Source organism: Heterocephalus glaber, unplaced genomic scaffold (assembly GCF_053883595.1).
Source record: "Heterocephalus glaber isolate CG9 unplaced genomic scaffold, H.glaber_assembly_v1.0 deba00001497, whole genome shotgun sequence".
In the NCBI taxonomy this organism is placed as follows: domain Eukaryota; kingdom Metazoa; phylum Chordata; class Mammalia; order Rodentia; family Bathyergidae; genus Heterocephalus; species Heterocephalus glaber.
The window spans coordinates 21,141,187-21,160,696 of NW_028258320.1; the positions used below are offsets into that span (position 1 = coordinate 21,141,187).

The 19,510-nt window shown below is 32.4% G+C and overlaps 1 protein-coding gene across 12 annotated transcripts in view; it reads left to right on the top strand.

Annotated features, from left to right (window-relative positions):
* Ctnna3 (catenin alpha 3) overlaps window positions 1-19,510 on the top strand; it is a 1,794,873-nt gene that overhangs the window by 1,422,811 nt on the left and 352,552 nt on the right. For all 12 annotated transcript variants that reach the window (XM_021259452.2, XM_021259448.2, XM_021259451.2 and 9 more), the window contains one exon: window positions 18,598-18,749. In XM_021259452.2, coding sequence (XP_021115111.1) covers window positions 18,598-18,749 — 152 coding nt within the window. The remainder of the gene's footprint in view (window positions 1-18,597; window positions 18,750-19,510) is intronic.

Consider the following 19,510-nt stretch of genomic DNA (forward strand, 5'->3'; position numbering starts at 1 on the left):
GAAGCTGGTTATAATGGAAATTCACCAAGTGATACCAAACCCTGTTTCTCTTTGTCTAATTTCTGAAATCCAGAGTCAGTATTCTCATTGAACACATCTATTGTCTGATTCTACACACACACCTCCTGGCTCTATCTTTGCAAGCTGGATGTAGAGGATCACAGAGTCCATGACCCAAGCATGCCAGAAGTTTGGATAAGAATCACAGTGCCTCTATCGCATGAATCCAGGACTTTCTTGCAACAAGTGGCTGTAAACTTTCCCTTTATTTCCCCTTTCCTAAAGACTATCAGGAGGACATGGAGGGTAACATTATAGAACAATGAAATGGTTTTTCTAAGCAAAGAGAACAAGAGGCAAGATAATTATGGTACAGAGAGAACACTTACCTTTTGATGTATAAAATGCCTCTTTAAAATATATGATTCAATACGTCATGCTTTTCATGGTGTTTCAGAATTTATGCTCTAATTTTTCCCAGAAATTATAAATTATTATTTTGTTTTCTATTTTAGAGATGAATCTAAAGGAAATGATCCTATTTTCTTCCCTAATGTTTATACAGGATTATATTCCTTTTATCCCTCAGTGTATGGACATATTTTCTATTTCAAGTCCAAACATAAATTTACAGAATCTATCTACTTATATTTCATTAATATTTCAATTCACTAAAATAATGCAATTTCATCTTAGTTTTGATCAGAACAAACAAAATGTAGTGTCAATTTCCAAAAGAAACTAGACAAGAAAAAAAAATGATAGTTATTATTATTTTTAGCATAGATAATTCAGTAGAATAAGAATGAAGTGCCTGATTCTCTGCTTGCAAATTTGAAACATTCACTTTTCAAAAATATTTCTCCCTGAGTAGTTCAACTTTTCTATTTGTTATTTGTATCTGCTAATAAATCTTTCAAAATCTCTTGGCTTCTGACTTTTTAAAGCTAGGGTAGAAGCATGATGCTTACCCATGATTTTCTAAAATGTCACAATATTTCCTTAGATAGAATCTTCCTGAAATCCATACAGATAGTCCTCCCTTGGATTATAAGTATTACATAATTCCCATAACTTTCCAAAATGAATTTATATATAGGTATAACCAGTATGTATGTATTATTATTATTACTTTGTGCAGTTACACATTTAGGGATAAACAGAAAAATCTGATTACCATCGTTAAAGTGATCTAGCTCTGTGAATCTAGTACTTGTAAGAGGAGGAAAAATTTCATGCTTTTGTTGAGAAGACTCGTAGTCATTTTAACATGGTGATGAATCAGAAAATGAAATTCCTTTATGGATATAATCAATTTGAGTAACAGCTGAGAAAGTACAATGGAAATCACATAGTTTTATTTTTATCCCATAAAAGTCATGAAATATTCTGACAGGGCAATTTCATCATTTTGCTTCTTTCTATAAATCTTCAAAAATCCTTTAAAATAATGAGCTAATTTCCTTACCACATAAACTAAATATACATTTGGTGGATTTGGAAGTTACTTGTGTCCAAAAGTATATGTATTTATTCAATATTGACTGAAGTACAAAGCAGAAAAAAACGCTAGTTTTGAGTAAGCCTAACATTTCAATCTAGATATATCTTACTTAACTATTAAATACAAAAGCTACATATACATACCTTGTATTAAGAAAGACTTTAAAGAAACAATACTACAAATGTTACTGCCACCTTCAAAATGTTTTCTACTAACATAAGAGACACTGAGAAATAATTTTAATAAGGATGTATCATGTTCCATATAACCACTTCTTTAGATTCCTGGGACTTTTTGCCTGACAGAATTTGGGACAATTATCTTGTCCTTGTGTTCAGAGATGATGTGCTGACAGGTTATTTCCTGAGAAATAACTGAGATATGTGACCTCCTGTCCTTGCCAGGAGAGAGCCTATTTTGCAGTTGACAGCAGCAGTCACCAAGGAAAGAGCTTGATATTTGAGGCCTTGAAGTCTTTGGGTCAGCTGAATCCATTTTATTCATTCCTCTGGCTTGTAGGGTATCCTGGATTCTGTCCTGTTTGGGCATTAGATACTGACACTACCTTGTTGCACATTGTCTCTGAAGGCATTCTCTTTATCCCAGCCCCTACATGTGCAATCACTTATTGTTTCCTACAATCATAACCTTTCAATTCCAGTCCCATTTTCTCCATCCTCTTGTCAGTGAAATATAGTGAGCTCCATTCTGAATGCAAATAGGACCTCTTCTATTCAGTTTTCCTGGCTGGAGAGCTGCTTCTCGGATCATTGCCTATAAAAGAGATTATTAGGCCAATGACTATGCACTGTTAACTCATTCTTAGAATGCTTGAGTAGGATATTTCTCTTACAATGCTTTAGATAAATATAATTCCATTAATGAATGCTACAAAATAGAGAAAGAAATTTTAGAATGATAAGCCTCAGTTACAGTGTAATAGTAATAACAACAAAATCAATAAATATTTCCATCTTCTATTTTGATCCACAAAGTTCTTTCACATACAGCATATAAATTTCTGTAATATGACTGGTGGTTACCAAAGAGCAACTCACTACTTTCTTAAAAGTCTGTGAAAAACTATCAACAGCAATACTTTTAATTCTGACTTAAATTTCTTCTTTAACTAGCAAACTTCTTTTCAAACCATAGGGAAATGACCTTAACATCAAGCATGTAGTATATTTCAATGAATTTTTTTTTTACTTCATGCTGTCCTAATGTCTCCTCTGTTTAATCTTTGTTGATTTGGCTAGCTGTACTTCTACATATTTTCTTTAAAATTAATATCTTCTGTCATGGCTTCAAATGTCATCTTTATGCAAACATTTTTCAAATTTCTTTCTCTTTTGTCTGATAGGTATCTGGACTTGAAGGTTACTTAAACACCACAGAAACAGGCCTTCTCTGAGGCCTCTTTTTCTCCTGGCTTCTTTATTATTGATAATAGTTTCCTTTCCTGCTAGAAATCAGGATCAATGGTTTAATCATTTTGAAATCCTTTCCTTCTTATACATCCTGCATCTGATCAGTTATACAGTTGTGAACTTTCCCTCTCAGTGCCAAATACCTTTCCCTTTCACTACCACTGCCAACATCCTTATTCACATCTTTATGAAATCTTTCTTCTTCCCTGTTCAACAGTCTCCTAATCTGTCTTGCTACTTCAGCTAACAGTCTATTTTATGTACTACTCATATTAATTGTGTAGAATGATTTCCAAATTATGTTTTTAATATTATAGTCTTTTATTCTTGTGAAATTGAATAGACTTGCTTTCTTTGAAGCAATCCTTGAGTGTGGGAACCGGCATGAGTTCCATTTGGCCTTTCCCTTATCCCACCTCTCCTCTCTCCACTGAGCAACAGTGCTTCCTGAGACACTCTTGTGGGCTTAAGCTGAAGATCAGTGTTAAAACATTGTCTTAGACAAATTAATTATGACTAGATGATAAAATTGTATTTTAGATGTGCTGTGAGGGAATATGGCTTTAGAGAAATTAAATTAAAATATACTCTATCACTCTTAATAGAAATGGTTTAAGGGGAAAAAGGTGATTAGATAATCATTATTAGATTTTATACAACTATAGCAAAATTTCTAGTTAAAAATAATCACACTCTTAAAATGACGTTTAATTGGGACAAGTCTAATTTCCTAGAAAGACCTTGATAGCCTTAATGTCTATTAGAAATTTTCCTTGTTATTTTATCAGGATTACTGATTATTTTCCATAAAAAGCAATAAGTGACATTGAATAAGACGATTTGTTCCAGATCATGTATTCCATGATTTACTTTATGACTATTAATCATGTTAAAATCCTACTGAAAATTTGTAAAGGCTGTTATCTATCAAATTAAGAATGGATGCTTTGTCTTGGAATTTAAGTTGTGACCTTGTATAATTTCTAATTTTTAGAAATATTTCAAATTTTACAACTTTGATAAATGTAGTATAAAATCTGCTCTCAATTTTAATGTCTCTGAAATTTAGTGTTCTTCTCTTTTGGCAATGGTCTTATTCTGCCTTGTATTTTGTTGGTAATAGGAAATAAAGACAAATATATAACAAGTGGGTAATTGCTATTACATTATAATAATAATAATTAAAACTTACATTGTCGTCACCTAGTAGTTATGTATTTGTTTCATCTCCAAAGAGATTATTAACATATTAAAGTTAAGATGTATAGAACAAACCTTCTATATTTAGAAGGATTTCACTAGGATCTTTTACTAGCTTTGCAATTCTAGGCGTTAATAATTAATACAACAGAACCTTGGTTTGTTAATTTTCAAAAGAGAGATAATTCTACATATCAGTAAATAAATATGCATCACAATTTTTTTTCAGCAACAGAACAAATTCAGTGACTACACAGAATGACTGAAGGAGATAGCTTGATGTATGAGGTTATATCTCGTATCTGGGTATATCTGGGCCTCTAGGTATTTTGAGGACAACATACACCTAGTATTTGGAATGAGGTCCTCTGAGGATGAAGGAGCAGATAAATCTAAGATTATTAAAATTAAAAACATAAATTTGTTTATACATACTCTACTTTTCTGGGAAGCCACATAATGACTTGGAGAACTCCAGAGGCAGAAATAATAAAGTGATATGTGAAAGGCTTTTCTTGCCTCAAATGAAAAGTTTTCAGAACATTTCTGCTGATCCAGGGAATTGGTGTTAGCTTTGGACATTTTGGGTTTTATCCTAATTAATGCTCAACTTCAGAGCTTTGTCCATCAGTAATAGACTAAATGTACTATGGGTGAACTACAAAAAGGGAATCCAAGAATTATAGTGGCAGAACTTTAGTGAGAAGAAACAGAACATGATTTAAAGGTGAACATTTCCATAGTGAGACACCCAAATTGATTGAATGCACTGCCAAACAAAATGAACTGACTCAGTGATAATTCCCTTAACTTTAATGGTAAAGTTACAGGTAGATTATTCCAAAAAGGAAAAATTCATTATGAGTTCCAGTTGTAAAACTGGGAAAAGTACTTATAAAGTACTTTCTCAGTTAAAGAATATAGAGAATTTTGGATTATAAGAACTTGAGCTAGGAAGATGTGTTCACTACCGTGTACCAGAAATATATTTGTGAGGCCCAATTGACAAGGCCTAGTTATTCATTGATTTAATATGATGAATTAGGAATACATGAAAAAAGGAGTAAATTAGATAAGAGAAAATGATGATACCCAATACTAGGAAGAAATATCAAACAGAATGGTAAATAATAAATACGACATAAAATTCCCTCTTTAATACAATGTGGTAAGAACACAGAGAATACTAGCCTATTCTACAATGTGAACAAAAAATATTAGGGCCATATAAAGTTCTGTCTTAATCTGTTTTCTCCTACTATAAAAATACATGAAACTAGGTAAATTATAAAGAAAAAAGTTTATTTGGATCGTGTTTCTGGAGACTGAGAAAACAAAGACTATGGGCCTGGCTTCTTATCGTCTGGAGAAGGCCTTCTTGTTGCATCATAACATGGCCCCAGAAGTCATCACAGGGTAAGAGAGAGAAAGTATGCTAGCATGGATCTATTCTCATCTTCTTATAAATTCACTTATATCATCATGGAGGACCCATCTTCATGACTTATCCAGTCTAGTTCTATTATCACAAAGACCCCAACACTAGACACTAGTAATGTATAAATTTGGAGATTAATTTCCCAATACATAAACTTTTGGAAGAATACATTCAAACCATAGAAGATTCCCTGAACAGTTGCTAGATTATCTATAGTGACTCATAAGAGAGAAGTTACCATAATACAGACTATGGAAAAGGGCTTAAATTACAGCAAATGCAGTGAGGTGTAAATAAGATGGCATGTGGAGGGAAAGGAACAAGCTGCTTTGAATGGTTGGTTCATAAAATGACATATGTGAAGTAAATGGAAATGGGACTGAAAAAAAAGAGAAATGAAAACAATCAAGGCCAAGATCACTATGAGTAAATGCTCTGTTTTCATCTTTTGAATGATAAGGCCTCAACAAGTGGTTTCACCAAGTCAAGGAAACAGTGAGCACTGATGATTAGAATTATTACTGTAATACTGAGGTATCTGAGAACAGGAGGTGAGTTAGGGAGACTATCATCTCAGTCAAGTTGTCATATGATAAAGAAGATTTGAATTAGAACAATGGAAATGGTGACTTAAAGTTATGATTTGAGAATTATATTCTTGTGAGATTGAACAGACTTGCTTTCTTTGAAGCAGCCTCTGAATCTGGGCACTGGCATGAGTTCCATTTGGCCTTTCCCTTATCCCACCTCTCCTCTCTCCACTGACCAACAGTGCTTCTGGAGACACTTGTGGGAGCAAGTTGAAGATCAATGTTAAAACATTGTCTTAGACAATGCTTGATCCCATGTCCAAAATCTCTGATATTTTGTCTTCAGTTTTAGTTTACATATTTTTTCTGAAGACTTTCATAGCACTCTAAGTGTAGTCATCCTACAGGGTGTTCTTACTGTTGAGTTAACTTTTTAAATCATATAAACATTATTTAAGAAACTCAAGTGAAAGAGAACCCCTTATTATTAGCAGGAACATAGTTTATGTCACCAATTCATTAGTAAACACAACACTATAACTTTCTTCACTTTCCTCCTAATATTATAATGTAAAATATATGCCATGAGGTGAAAATAAACATATGTGTTGTGAAGTAGCTGCCTTTTTAGCTCCATTTGAATTTAGAGACTTTTAAGAAACATACCTCCTCACTCAGACACAGCATTTAAACCAAAACTGAAACAGTCCATCAGTATGAATGGCTGTGAAAATAATACAGGCTTTAGAGTCAGAATTGTGTATAAAAGCTACCTCACATAAAATTATTAACTACAAATGTCGGCAGTCACTAACTTTTCCCATTTTCAAAATTGGTTTGTTACAGAGTTAAATTACTTAATCATTTAATCAATCATTCTTCTTTCACCTATTAGTGGCAGAAAGGAAAACGTAAAGCTTTATATGTCAGGAAGTCCAGAGAATGTTTCTTCAGGATTGTTTAATTCAATAGTTCATCAACACTATAAAACAAAGAGACCTATAAGATGTGATAAAAATATGACGAATAGTCAAATTTTAAAAATAATTATTGCAGTAAAAGACACATTGCCATTAATCCCCTCCTAAAACACCTCACTTCAAACACATTTATCCCATTGTTATCTCCACTTTCTGAAGCAGAACTGGAAGTTCTCTTTCATGAGTTTCTGTAGTGGCTCCATAAAAGTCCTGAATCAATTCAAAAGTTACCCTTTATGGTCATTTTCATTTGGCTGATGAGTCAAAAGTCACATGATGCCAAGTCTGGTAAATAAAGTGGATGAAGACATATTCTGTTTTTATAATTGCCTTCCCACTGGATAGCATTCTGCAGCAGCATTCATTGTATTTTTTATCATATCTGGTAAAGACACAAAAGAAGACTTTCAGAACTACTTCAAAAAGTAGCAAGAATGATGTGATAAGTATGTGTAAAATGAGGGGAAGTATTTTTGAGAGAGATTAATGGCATTGTGTGCTTTACTGCAATAATTTTTTAAATTTAAGCATTCACCGTATATTAATATCACACCTTATATATTTTAGATATACTGTTATTTTTTTCAAACTGGCCACAGTAGTTCTAGAAGTCATATTCAATAAAAAAATGTCCACAAAGAAGGATCATCTTTCTCCCTCATTGTGTCTTGCACTAGAAAAAATTTTCCAGAAATTGCCTCCTGTATATTTCTCCTAATATTTATTGGATGGAATGGGGAGTCAGAGTCCCTCTAAAATAATCATTGAAATAAGAAATGATAAGTAATACTTGGAATTTATCTCTGAACCAAGAACTGCACCATATTTCTGAAGTTTGGATACCTGAAAAACTTCATGGTTGATTCAGTAAAATTGTTAGTAATAGGTTTGGGGAACCAACCAATTACGAGGTATGATCACAATATACAATGAATATTTAAATTTTAAAACTTTATTACAGTAAAAGACACACTGCAATTGATCTTCCTTCAAGATACTTCCCATCATTTCAAACACACCTATCCCATAATTCTTTCCAAATTAGTTTTAGAAATCATCTTTCTGAAGAGTCTTTATGAGGTGTGATCAGAAATCAGTGACTGCTACTGCTAAGTGCCATCCAATGCAAAAGCAGACTTGTAAAAATATTACAGTGTGCTCACCTACCTTATTCACTGCATTGGGCAGCATGTAACTTTTGGCTATTTTCTAATGTCAAAATGACCATGAAGATTATATGTTTGAATTGAGTCAATACATAGAATCATTCATGGCAGCATAACTAAAGACACTCATGAAAGAGGAATGCCAGAACTGTTTCAGAAAGTGGCAAGAACAATAGGATGTGTGTTTAAAATGAAGCAGGATATTTAAAGGGGCTTAATGACAATGTGTCATTCACTGTAATAGTTATTTAAATTGAAACATTCATCTTGTAGTTTGGTCACACCTAATAAGTCTGCTATATGTGATTCTCTAAGTGTGATCCCTGGATGAGTATCATTCATATTACTTGAGAGAACTTGTTCAAATTCTTTTCTTCTAATTCAGACCTATTGAATTAGGAGCTTGGCAAGTGGGGCCAAACCATCTGTGGTTTAACGGACCCGTTTGTGATTCTTAAGCCTTGTGAAGTTTAAAAACCTCTACGTTAAAATTTGCTGAGGAAAAAATTTACTATTTGGTCAGAGTTACATCATTGCAAAACTCCAGAGAAATTACAATACATATAAAATTCAATAGTTAAAGTACAACAAGGGAAATGACCCCCAGTCAGGAAGTTTGATGACAAATCTAGACATATCAGCACCACACAATTTTACCTTCATGTGTGTAAAGCACTAACAAAATCACTGATAATTAGTAAGTAATCAATAAATGTTTGTGTGCTCTTATCACAGAATTATCACACACTATGGTAAGCACTTTCAAATAGATTTTTATATTTTTAATGCAAATCTGAGGTTTCCTGCTTGAAAAATACAAGTCACTTTTATTTTCACAAGAAAATATCAATTTAACCTATCAACATTTATATCTAAAACAAATGGAAGTTCTTTTGCCTGATAACCCTGAATGATCATACTTCAAGTAGTAACTCACTATCGACCTTAATGTCAAATAATTTGTGATTTATTTCTGTCAAAAGCTATGTTGAACTCATTCATTCATTCATTCATTCATTTATCCACTAAGTTTTTCACTAGAATTAAAATTTTCTAAGTCCTATTTCTGTATCATATCGGATTAAAAAAAAAAAACCTTGGGCCAGGGATGTAGCTCAGTGGCACCGTGCCTGCCTCCCAAACGCAAGGTCCTGAGTTCAATCCCCGGTACCAAACAAAAACAAAAACAAACACAAAAAAAGCCCTCTAGTATTTCAACTCCCTTAAAATGACGCTGAAATGATATAAAATAAATAATTTTCTACATTTTGCATTTGTAATATTTTCAAAGGCCTGTACTTTGGAGGGTGCATTCTCACTTTGGTGCTGTACAAAGATAGTAGAAAACCTTAAGAGATGAGGGCTGGGGTATGCAAGTTAGGTCACTGGTAGTGTGGCCATCAAGGAGATATTGTGATGCCAGCCCCTTACTGTCTCTCATTTTGTTTTCTGGCTGCCATGAGATGGGCAGGATCCTTTACCCACACAAGTACATGATGTACTTGTTTTAGGGCCTGTAGCAAGGCAGCACATCATGGTGTGGAATGCATGGTAAAGCATGCTGCTCGTCTTATGGCAGCCAGAAAGCAAAATGAGAGACAGACCCCCCAAAAATAGGGGAAACTGGTTATGGACTCCAACTTCCAAAACTGTAAGCCAAAACAAACAAAAAAAATTATTTCTTTGTTTTCCCCTTAAATTCTTTTATTGGTACATTTTAGGTATACAATACATTTGCATTTCTCATTGGAAACTTGTACCTTTACATAATGTATCTTGGTTCTTATTTTTCCCCATTCCTAGCCCAGCCTTCCCTATTTACAAAGACTTTATTTCCATTTTTTCCATTTCTCACCATTTTTCCTTTCCCTTCTTTCCTTTCCCCTGCCCCTCCCACTACCCCTACCCCTTTGGACCTTTTCTTCCTATTTTGCATTATCGATTATTAATTCTAATCATTGGTACATTTTAGGTATACAATATAATGACATTCATCATTGGAAATTTGCACCTTTACATAATCTCTCTTGGTTCTTATTTTTCCCCCTTCCCCTGCCCTCCCTTCAACCTTCCCATCCCTTCCTATTTACAAAGATTTTGTTTCCATTTTCTCATATTAATTCCATTCCCTTCTTTCCTTTCCCCTACCAAATAACCTTTATTTCTTTCAAGTTGATTTTCTCAGAAATTCCATTATAGTAACAGAAAACTGATTAATACATACTCCTATGGAGAATGATTTTGCATCTTAAGACTACTTGTAACATCTATTGTTAATTTTGTTCTTTAACAATAATATAAATGTACATTGATACATTCATTTTTCTTAATATAAAGTGCTGAGGAAAATTCTTTTCTTGTAACTTCTAATGAACATTTTTAAGTGTTCAGCTTTGTTTCACTTGCTAATATGAACTATGCAAGTCATTGTTTCATTTTTGCCTTGAATATGAGCTTTTTTTAATTGATGTCCCTGATTTCTAAGATATTTGATGCAATTATATTTCAATTCTCCAATTTTGATTACATGGCTCTATTTTATTGACCTTGTTAGAAAACTTTTAAAAGTGTATTAAACCCTTGTCCCTTTATTAAGTTGTTTAAACAACATTTCAGGAGTTAGGAGGGTTATAAAAAATAAATTTCTAGTGATATACATTTATACATTATCACATTCATGCATCTATTTACCTAATTTTTCTTCCATCAATACTTTCTTCTTTCATATACCCATCCAGCCATCTATCCATTTAGCATATATCTGTTTCCTTTTAAAATATCTTTTTGCTTATAAGCAAATACAGATAAAATAAACCAAATGCATATGTATGGTTATAAATAGAAATCAGTCCAGGATGTGTCTATGACAGAACAGAAGAAATGAACAATTTCATAATTTTGTGGAAGAGAACTTCAAGGTCTTTTCTTTCCTTTTTTCCCCCTCTGAATTTTTATAGTCCCAGTATACATTGACACAGAAACTTTCTGGATTTAAAAATATTACAGCAGGTTATAAAGCTGCAGGTTCTTTAGTGGACTTGCTTAAAAGTGCTCATAAATTAGCATATAAAAATTCACCTAGATTTGCTAGCACATGGGTGAAATCCCAGCTATTCAGAAGATTGAGGTAGGAGGATCTCAAATTTGAACAACAGAGAGAGAAAAGGAAGGAGAAGAAAAAGGAAGAGGAAGCAGGCAGAGGAAAAACGAGGAGGAACAAGAGCAAAAAATTCAGCTTTATAGAGAAATAGAAATTAAGAGGTAAATTTTTTTTTTTTTTTTTTTTTTTGGTACCGGGGATCAAACTCGGGACCTTGTGCTTGCAATGCAGGCAGCAGAACCACTGAGCTAAATCCCAGGCCCAAGGTAAAACTTTTTAAAGGAAATCATTTTAACTTTTTTAAATACAGAGATCCCTTGTTGCATTTAAAATTTTAATTTTTTTCAGTTATCCAGTAAACATTACTAAAAAGAGTAATTCAGTACAACACTCTCTTAAAAAGTTCATACTTTCTATTTAACGTTCTACAAAAAATTACTATTGCATGAATAAACATACTTAAGCCCTATTATTTCAAGCTCCCTGACTTTTTGAGATATTGATTTTAATTTTAACACTGGGAAGATTCAAGATAAATAAATGTCAGTTACAAGAAACATTAATTTGTTCTTTAAAATTTTCAGACTTGTACTCCTACATATATGAAGCCCTATGGACTATGGGAAATCCAAGCAATTTATGAAAAATAAAATGCATACTATCATTGAGATTAAGTACATAATCTTTCATGGCAATAGTAAAACTCATGAAATAATTTTTTTGTTAGAATATGAAGTTCTAGACATTATATAATGCAATTAGTATAATTTCAGCAGCTGTATAATCTCATAACCTTCAAGAGATTAATACAATTATTACAGCAGAGATACCATTTATAACTTTTTCAAAACAAAAATAAATTTCTTATTTAGCTAGTCTCCTGTGTTTATACTAAGGAAGCTATACATTCATCAAGAAAAGCTAAGAATGTCATCGATAAACTGAAATTATACATATAATTTTGTTATAGTCTAATTACCAAATAATTTTTTCAAAGGTTTGTAACTCATATCAATGATACATACACAGAAAAGTTATAAAGATATTACCATTATCACTTTTTTTATCATCTATACCACTGCTTCACAGAGTCCAAGTGCTCAAGAAATGCTTTGCAAAGAGTGATTTCATACTTGTTTTGGAAGAGTGAGTTCTAATAGAATTGCTAGTGATGGTGGGTCTAGGCTACATCTGCACTGTCCAACATGGTAAAGGCATGCGGCTGGTGGACTAGATTAACTGAGGAAATTAAACTTTAACGTATTTGATATTTATTTATATGTTAACATCAACATATATACTGTGGCTACTGCATTGGACAATACAACTTTGAGAAGTAAAGTGTGAATGATGCAGTAGTGCACGCATTGATAATTCAAATACATATATTTATTTATCTGTTGTTTGCATTTGGTTTTAGGTTTCCTTGCACTCCTCTCTCTATTAATTCAATTTTATTTGTTTTTAAATTGTGGAATTTTAATATGCTTACAAATATTAATACAAAAACTACCCTGAGAGACTCATCTCTCTTCTAACTTATTCTTACCATCCCTTGATGGTAACACAATTTGTTACTCCTTTCTCCAGCATGTGAGTGTTTTTTCAATGTGTTTGAAAATAAGAAGATTAAAATATGCTTTATTTCCTCTTCATTTTTACATAAATGTCAATATATACCTGTGTATAAAATTAAGATTTCATGCTAATATGGCCAATTTAATCCAATTGCAAGATTCCTTTTGTCCTGTTCACAGTGTGGTATTTGGTACACTGTGATTCTGACTTTCTTATTTCCTCAGCTATGTTTGGATACACCTCTTGTTATAAGAATGAGCTACCAAGTATTTTCCTAACAGGGAATTAATGGAAATTAAGTGTTCTGTATACTTAGATGTTTAAAAGAGTCACATCATTTAATTAATGAATGGATTGGCTGGGTGTTGAATTGCAAATTTAAAATCATTTTTTTCTTAGAAATAAAAGGTATTGTTTCACCCTTTTTCTTTCAGTATTCAGTATGGCACATTAAAAGTCTAATGTCCATCTGATTTAATATTTTGCAGGTGATCTTTCCTCTTTTGAAGACTTACCTCATCTTTTTTGTCCTCAATTGTCCTCAGCATTTTCTGTCAATCTGGTTATTCTTGCATGCAGTTGAACATAATAGTTATGAGTACAGGTTCTGAGGTTCTGAGTCTGAATTTGAGTTCTTACTATTTTCCTGAAGAAACAAAGCTGACTTGACGAAGTTTTTCTAACAGTTGTCCAGGTTTTAGAAGTATCTGAGTACAAGAAAACTCATACAGTTATGACATAGTAGCCTTAAAACATGTATCTTTGAAGTGTTACCATGTCCAAGACACAGGATCATCTAAGTTAGCTGAAGGCAGAAGTGGGGATGGAATCAGATATGTTCCACAGAGGAACTGACATGTAAACTAAATCTAAAGATTGAGTAGAAAAAGTTACAAGGTTGACAGGGTTGTAAAAGGACTTCTATTTAGACACATAATGATGGTCAATTGAACAAAGACAGTTGGAGTTTAGAAAGCTGGAATCAATTCTATTCTTATCAAAGTAATCTCCAGGTGAATGTAAAGGGTCACTTCAGCCCTTCAAATCATAGGGATATATGTCTAATTGATGCTTTCTCACCCTATAAACTTCAGCTTCTTTAAAAATTTCTTTCTTCTAGACTTCTTTCCTTCTTCCTGTGACCCAAGATTCTTCCTAGACACTGAACCACATTTTGCAAGAACTGCAGGTCCTTCGCCTCTTTTTTTCTTGCATTCTTCCCCTGTTGTGTGTTTTTATTGATGTGGAAACTAGAGAGGTTAATTATTGAGTTTGAACAAGGGATGAGATTTAGGGAATTTTAAAGAGAAAAATTTAACAGTCCAAACTTAAGGATGAGAAAGTAATAAAAGATTAAAGTAATTCATAATTTCTACCAGTAGACTTTTACATATATTATAGATTCTTGGTAAAGATGTTGAAAAAGAAGTAAGGAATATACCATACTGAAAGGTGAAAATGTAAATGATGGAATATGTCAAGAACTAAAGAGGATATAGAGCAAGTAGGATCTTCAGGCATTGTTAATAGGAGTAAAAATTTTCCAATCGATTTGAATAATCACAGTATTTAAATAACATGACCCATACAAATAATGCATGGCCCCAAAAGACATGTAGTAGGATGTCCATAGTAGTACTTTATTTAATAGTGTAAAACAGAAAATTTTCCAAATGCCCATTAACTATAGAATGGATAACTTGTTGTGTAATTGCACTATAGCATACTAGACAACAATCAAAATGCAAAATCTAATACTACATGCAAGTGTGACACAAATTGCATAAGTTCATGTTGAATGAAAGAAGATATAAGAGCATATTATTCCATTTGCATGAATTAGAGTAGGCTAAGATAATTTATTCTCTTAGAACTTACAAGACTCTTGATATAGTGATTATTCATCCTGAGATGTCACTGTAAAACTTAGAAACTCAGAACCACAGTAATTTATTATTTTCACATATTCTGGAAGTCAGGAATACAGGAATGTCTTAGTTGGGTGGTTCTGGCATAGAATCTGTCATGACATCATAGTCAAGATGTCATCTGAGGCTGCAGGGATCTGAAGGCTTGAGTGGAACTGGAGGATCTACTTCTAAGCTCACTCACTTGTCTCAGTCCTCATATCTTGCAGGCTCAGTGCCTTGCCAACAGAGCCTCTACATAGGACTTTTTACAACACAACAGATAATATTCATAGAGCAAGTAATAGCCAAGAGAGAGTGACCAAGACTGAACATGCAGTGTTGTTTTTAGTGTATAGAGTCTATGCAGTTGCATGCCATCACTTTGGCTGTGTTTTTTGTTGAGCATGTAGATTGTGTACAGTGTCAGAGAAGACTACTTAAAAACTTCAATACCATGGGCTAGGATCATTGGGAACTGTACTGAGGGGTGACTATCTCACCTGATAAAACTTTACACTCATGGTTTTGAGAAGTTTGATGGTGTAAGAATTGATATTGTTAATTTAAATAGTTGAGAATTCTCACTGAGAAGTACAAAAATATAAAAAATTATTTTAAAAGGTAATTAATTTCATTAAAACATCAGACAGCAAAAATGATCATAGAACATTATTGACACAGATCCAACTTTAAAAATTAAACATATCTATTTTTTAAACAATTATTCTGATTAAAACAAATAGGAAAATGTAAGAAAAAAATTGAAAAACCAAAATCTTTATTTCATATTGTCATTGGACAAACTTCTAAAATATTTAAACCAAAAATATTATTTACTAATATCACCATATATAAAGATTTTTTAAAAAATTAAGATAACTTTTATATTGCTGGAGAGATTTATAGGTGTATACTTGGGCTAAGTATGTGATCAGCATTTTATTCATAGGAGAATACCTTTGTCAGAGTGAAAAACACCATAATACCAGTTTCATGCAGATATGTCTTAAAGTACTTTCTCTCCATTATTTTATTTCTTAATTTTGGGAAATATTCCAGAAGCTTGAAGGGTAGGAGCAGGATATAATAGAAAGGTCAGAAGTACGGCCCTTGCTAACCAGGTGATGTGTCATAAGTGATCAGAGTGAGTCAGTACTTTATGACACATTATTTGAAAGTGTCAAGATCATTTCCAGTCATTGAATTGAAAGGTACATTATCTGTGAGTTACAAAACACATTTTTATTACATAATATTGGCTCTCAAGTATTAAATATGAATCACAACAATCAGTATTTGTTAAATAATGGAAATATTAGAGGATGTGAAGTAATTATAGAAGTCATTTATACGCTTAATTCTTCTTTCCACTATTATTTATTACTTCAGAGTTGCTTAATATGATATAAAAATGACAGCATTATGTGAGCTTTCAAAGGAAAAATTCTCTAACATTAGTAATTTTCAAATATAGCACTGTAATTAGAAATATTTTAATATGAGTTTAATTAATGATAGAAAAGATAACATGGTGACATCATTTAAGATCATTACCTGTAATGAGCCTGAATTCTTTTCTGACCTCTTAAATTTGATATTTATGTACTCTCACCTACTTTCAAATCCATATAATAAATTTAGCAAGGATTGAGAAGGGATAAAATATGCTTGGGTTACTACCAGCAAGTGGCTGAAGGCTTAAGAGAATTTGGCTCTATAGGTCTGTTAACCTCATTGTTAGGAAATTAGCATTAATTTTCCCTGAAGCATTGGAATTCAAAGCCCTGAGGATTTTATTTGTTAAAAGGAGACAGTGCAGGTTTAGGGTTCAGAGAACAGGTTCCATTCCATGGTCTCAATTACCTAACCTTTACTTATTGGTAATGTGACCTTGGTTGGTTCCCTCGTCAGTTAAATGAAGATGGTAATAGTTATTTTATATCACAGGGAGATATAAAGATTAAATTAGACATACATGTAAATGTTTAGCATAGTGTCGACCTAAGTAAGAACCTTGTGAATGTTAGCTACCATTCTGTGTATTTGGAATAAAATCAATAGAAAAAGAATAGACTTCAAAAGATTTCAGAACTGATTTAGAATTTGATATGTGAAATAGACAAGATACTTTAAAGTAAAAAATATATTGGCCAAAAGGCCTCCTTTATTTAATAAATCTACCCTTAGGGCCAGGGATTCAGCTCAGTGGTTTCACCGCCTGCTGAGCAAGCGCAAGGACCCGAGTTCGATCCCAGGTACCAAAATAAATAAATAAATAAATAAATAAATAAATAAATAAATAAATCTACCCTTCAAAATTCAAAAAAGTTTATCCTATGTGGCATTTTAATTGATGAGCATGGATTTAAGTTATACCCCCTTTTTAAATTGATGACTGTAAAACATAATCTATATTATGTGACCTGACTTTCTTGAAACCTATGTAGACTTTAGTTTCAAAACAGGTTTGTCAATTTGTTATTCCTTCTAAGCTACCATTAATTAGCTACTTAATTATATTCTCTTTGTATTTTCTGGAAAGCATTATAAAATTTACTCCTACTTTGATCTAGGCAACCATATGTCCATAGTATAAGTAAAGACATCCACTTGTTGTTTATGCGAATAAAATGATAAATGTATTACATTTCAGCTTTAATAGTCCATTTATGCTATTAAACTAAAAAATTTGTAGTTTCCATCTGTACTTCAGAAATTAAACCTTTGCTTGAGAAAGATTTTAATTGGAGCTAATATTATTTTATTAATAAAAGGCCTTTAGAGGAGTTAAAATGAAATTATATTGCAATAATGAACAGGTGTTGCTGTATTTTCCTCAAAATATCTTATCTTTGTCACATTTTATGACATGGGAGTGGAAACTAGAGCTTTGCATGATTTTATGTCTTTTTGCCAAAATCTTCATTGAAAGATTATGTGAATAGTTTTACTATTGTACAGGTAATAGTAAAAGATTGTAGGTCTCAATAGAATTATGACTGTATTGCACACTTGTTGCTATATGAGAAAAATGTTTTAGTGAAGAGGATTATTAATAAAACTTTGCAAACAACAGGTCATTGCAGCTGTTGAGAGTACATCTTTTTGAACTTAACTATGTGTTTTGACTTAATAAAGGATATCAAAAGGCTGGAAGCCATTGTGTCCTGTTATTTATAGTGGCAAGTTTGGTGAGTGATTTACTGTTCAACAGCCCTATACTTTTTCAATGTTCTGGTATTTTAGAAATAGTTTGCATATAACATTGTTAATTTGTTTTCATTTATATTTTTGATAGTAAGGAAAACCTTACCAAAAGAATATTTAAAGAGTATTTGTATTATTCTCATAAGAAAAAATTACAAACTAAAACTAAATTTTCTTCTGTTTAGCAAATAAAATGTTTCATTTTTACTATGTTACAATTCCAACTCTTTTTCACACCAATTTCTTTCTGTGATTTCTTGGGGTTTGTATTGTAGAGGATAAGAAGGGACTTTACGATCTTATGTTTGGTAAAAACAAAGAGTGACATCAAAGAGGATAATTTTTAAATATTTCTATAGACATACCTCTCTTTGTCTTTGATGTCTTTCACTATTCAGAGACACAAGATAACCATGTCAAAATGTTTTGTTTCTCTACATTAAGAATTTACTACTTATCAAATATTTATTTAAAATAGAATGCTACATTTCCTAGGATGTATACAAATACAAAAAATACAATGAAGACAATCTCTTTCTCATTTATTTTAATAGTAATTCCTGAGTTTGTAACACAAGTGAATGTTGCCTTGGAAGCCTTGAGCAAGAACTCATTGAATGTGTTTGATGATAATCAATTTGTGGACATCTCAAAGAAGATCTACGATACAATTCATGACATCAGATGTTCAGTCATGATGATTCGGGTAAGTTTGCTCTACCTTTTCTTGAATTATTTCAACACACTTTACCATCTGGATTGCCTGGAAGGATTGTAAGTAAGGTTTTATTTCTATGCTATAATGTCAAGTCTGAAATGCATTAGAACTTTGGAGACTTGTATGTATCCCCAAAGTCAGATTTATTGTCACAAACTACATTTTTACTTCTGTATTTGGTTATAACTTATGCAAATGAGAACATTAACTGTAGAATGTGCAGAAATGATAAGATTCTGTGTGTAGGTGCCTCCTAACATGATCAGGAGGCCAAGAAAGATAACCACTTTTCTTTCTTTTCTTTAGCAAATAGGAAGGATCTTCCTTACTATTGTACTAGAAATGATAAGAAAATATGTTAAAAAATAGTACTTCTGTGGCCAAACCCTCTCATTACAGAATTATGGAGTGTTTTCTTTTAACAAATCTTAACTTGGAGCTGCAAGGCACAACAAATGCTTTTTTGTCCCCATCTGGGAATTGTCTATTTAAGGAAATATGTCCTACATTCCCAGAAGGGTACTGTTCACTGTTATACATTGTACACACATAGACCAAAATTACTGATTTTTACTCCAATGTTAATGTAAGAGTTTTTAAAATTATTTTTTATTAGTATATGTTCACAGTACATGAAGTTTACAATCATCTTATAAGAGACTGGGCACATGTACAAGATACAGCTTGATTCTAGTTTAAACTCCCCCCCCTTCCATGTCGCACTCCTCCCTCTTCCTCTAAATCTCCTT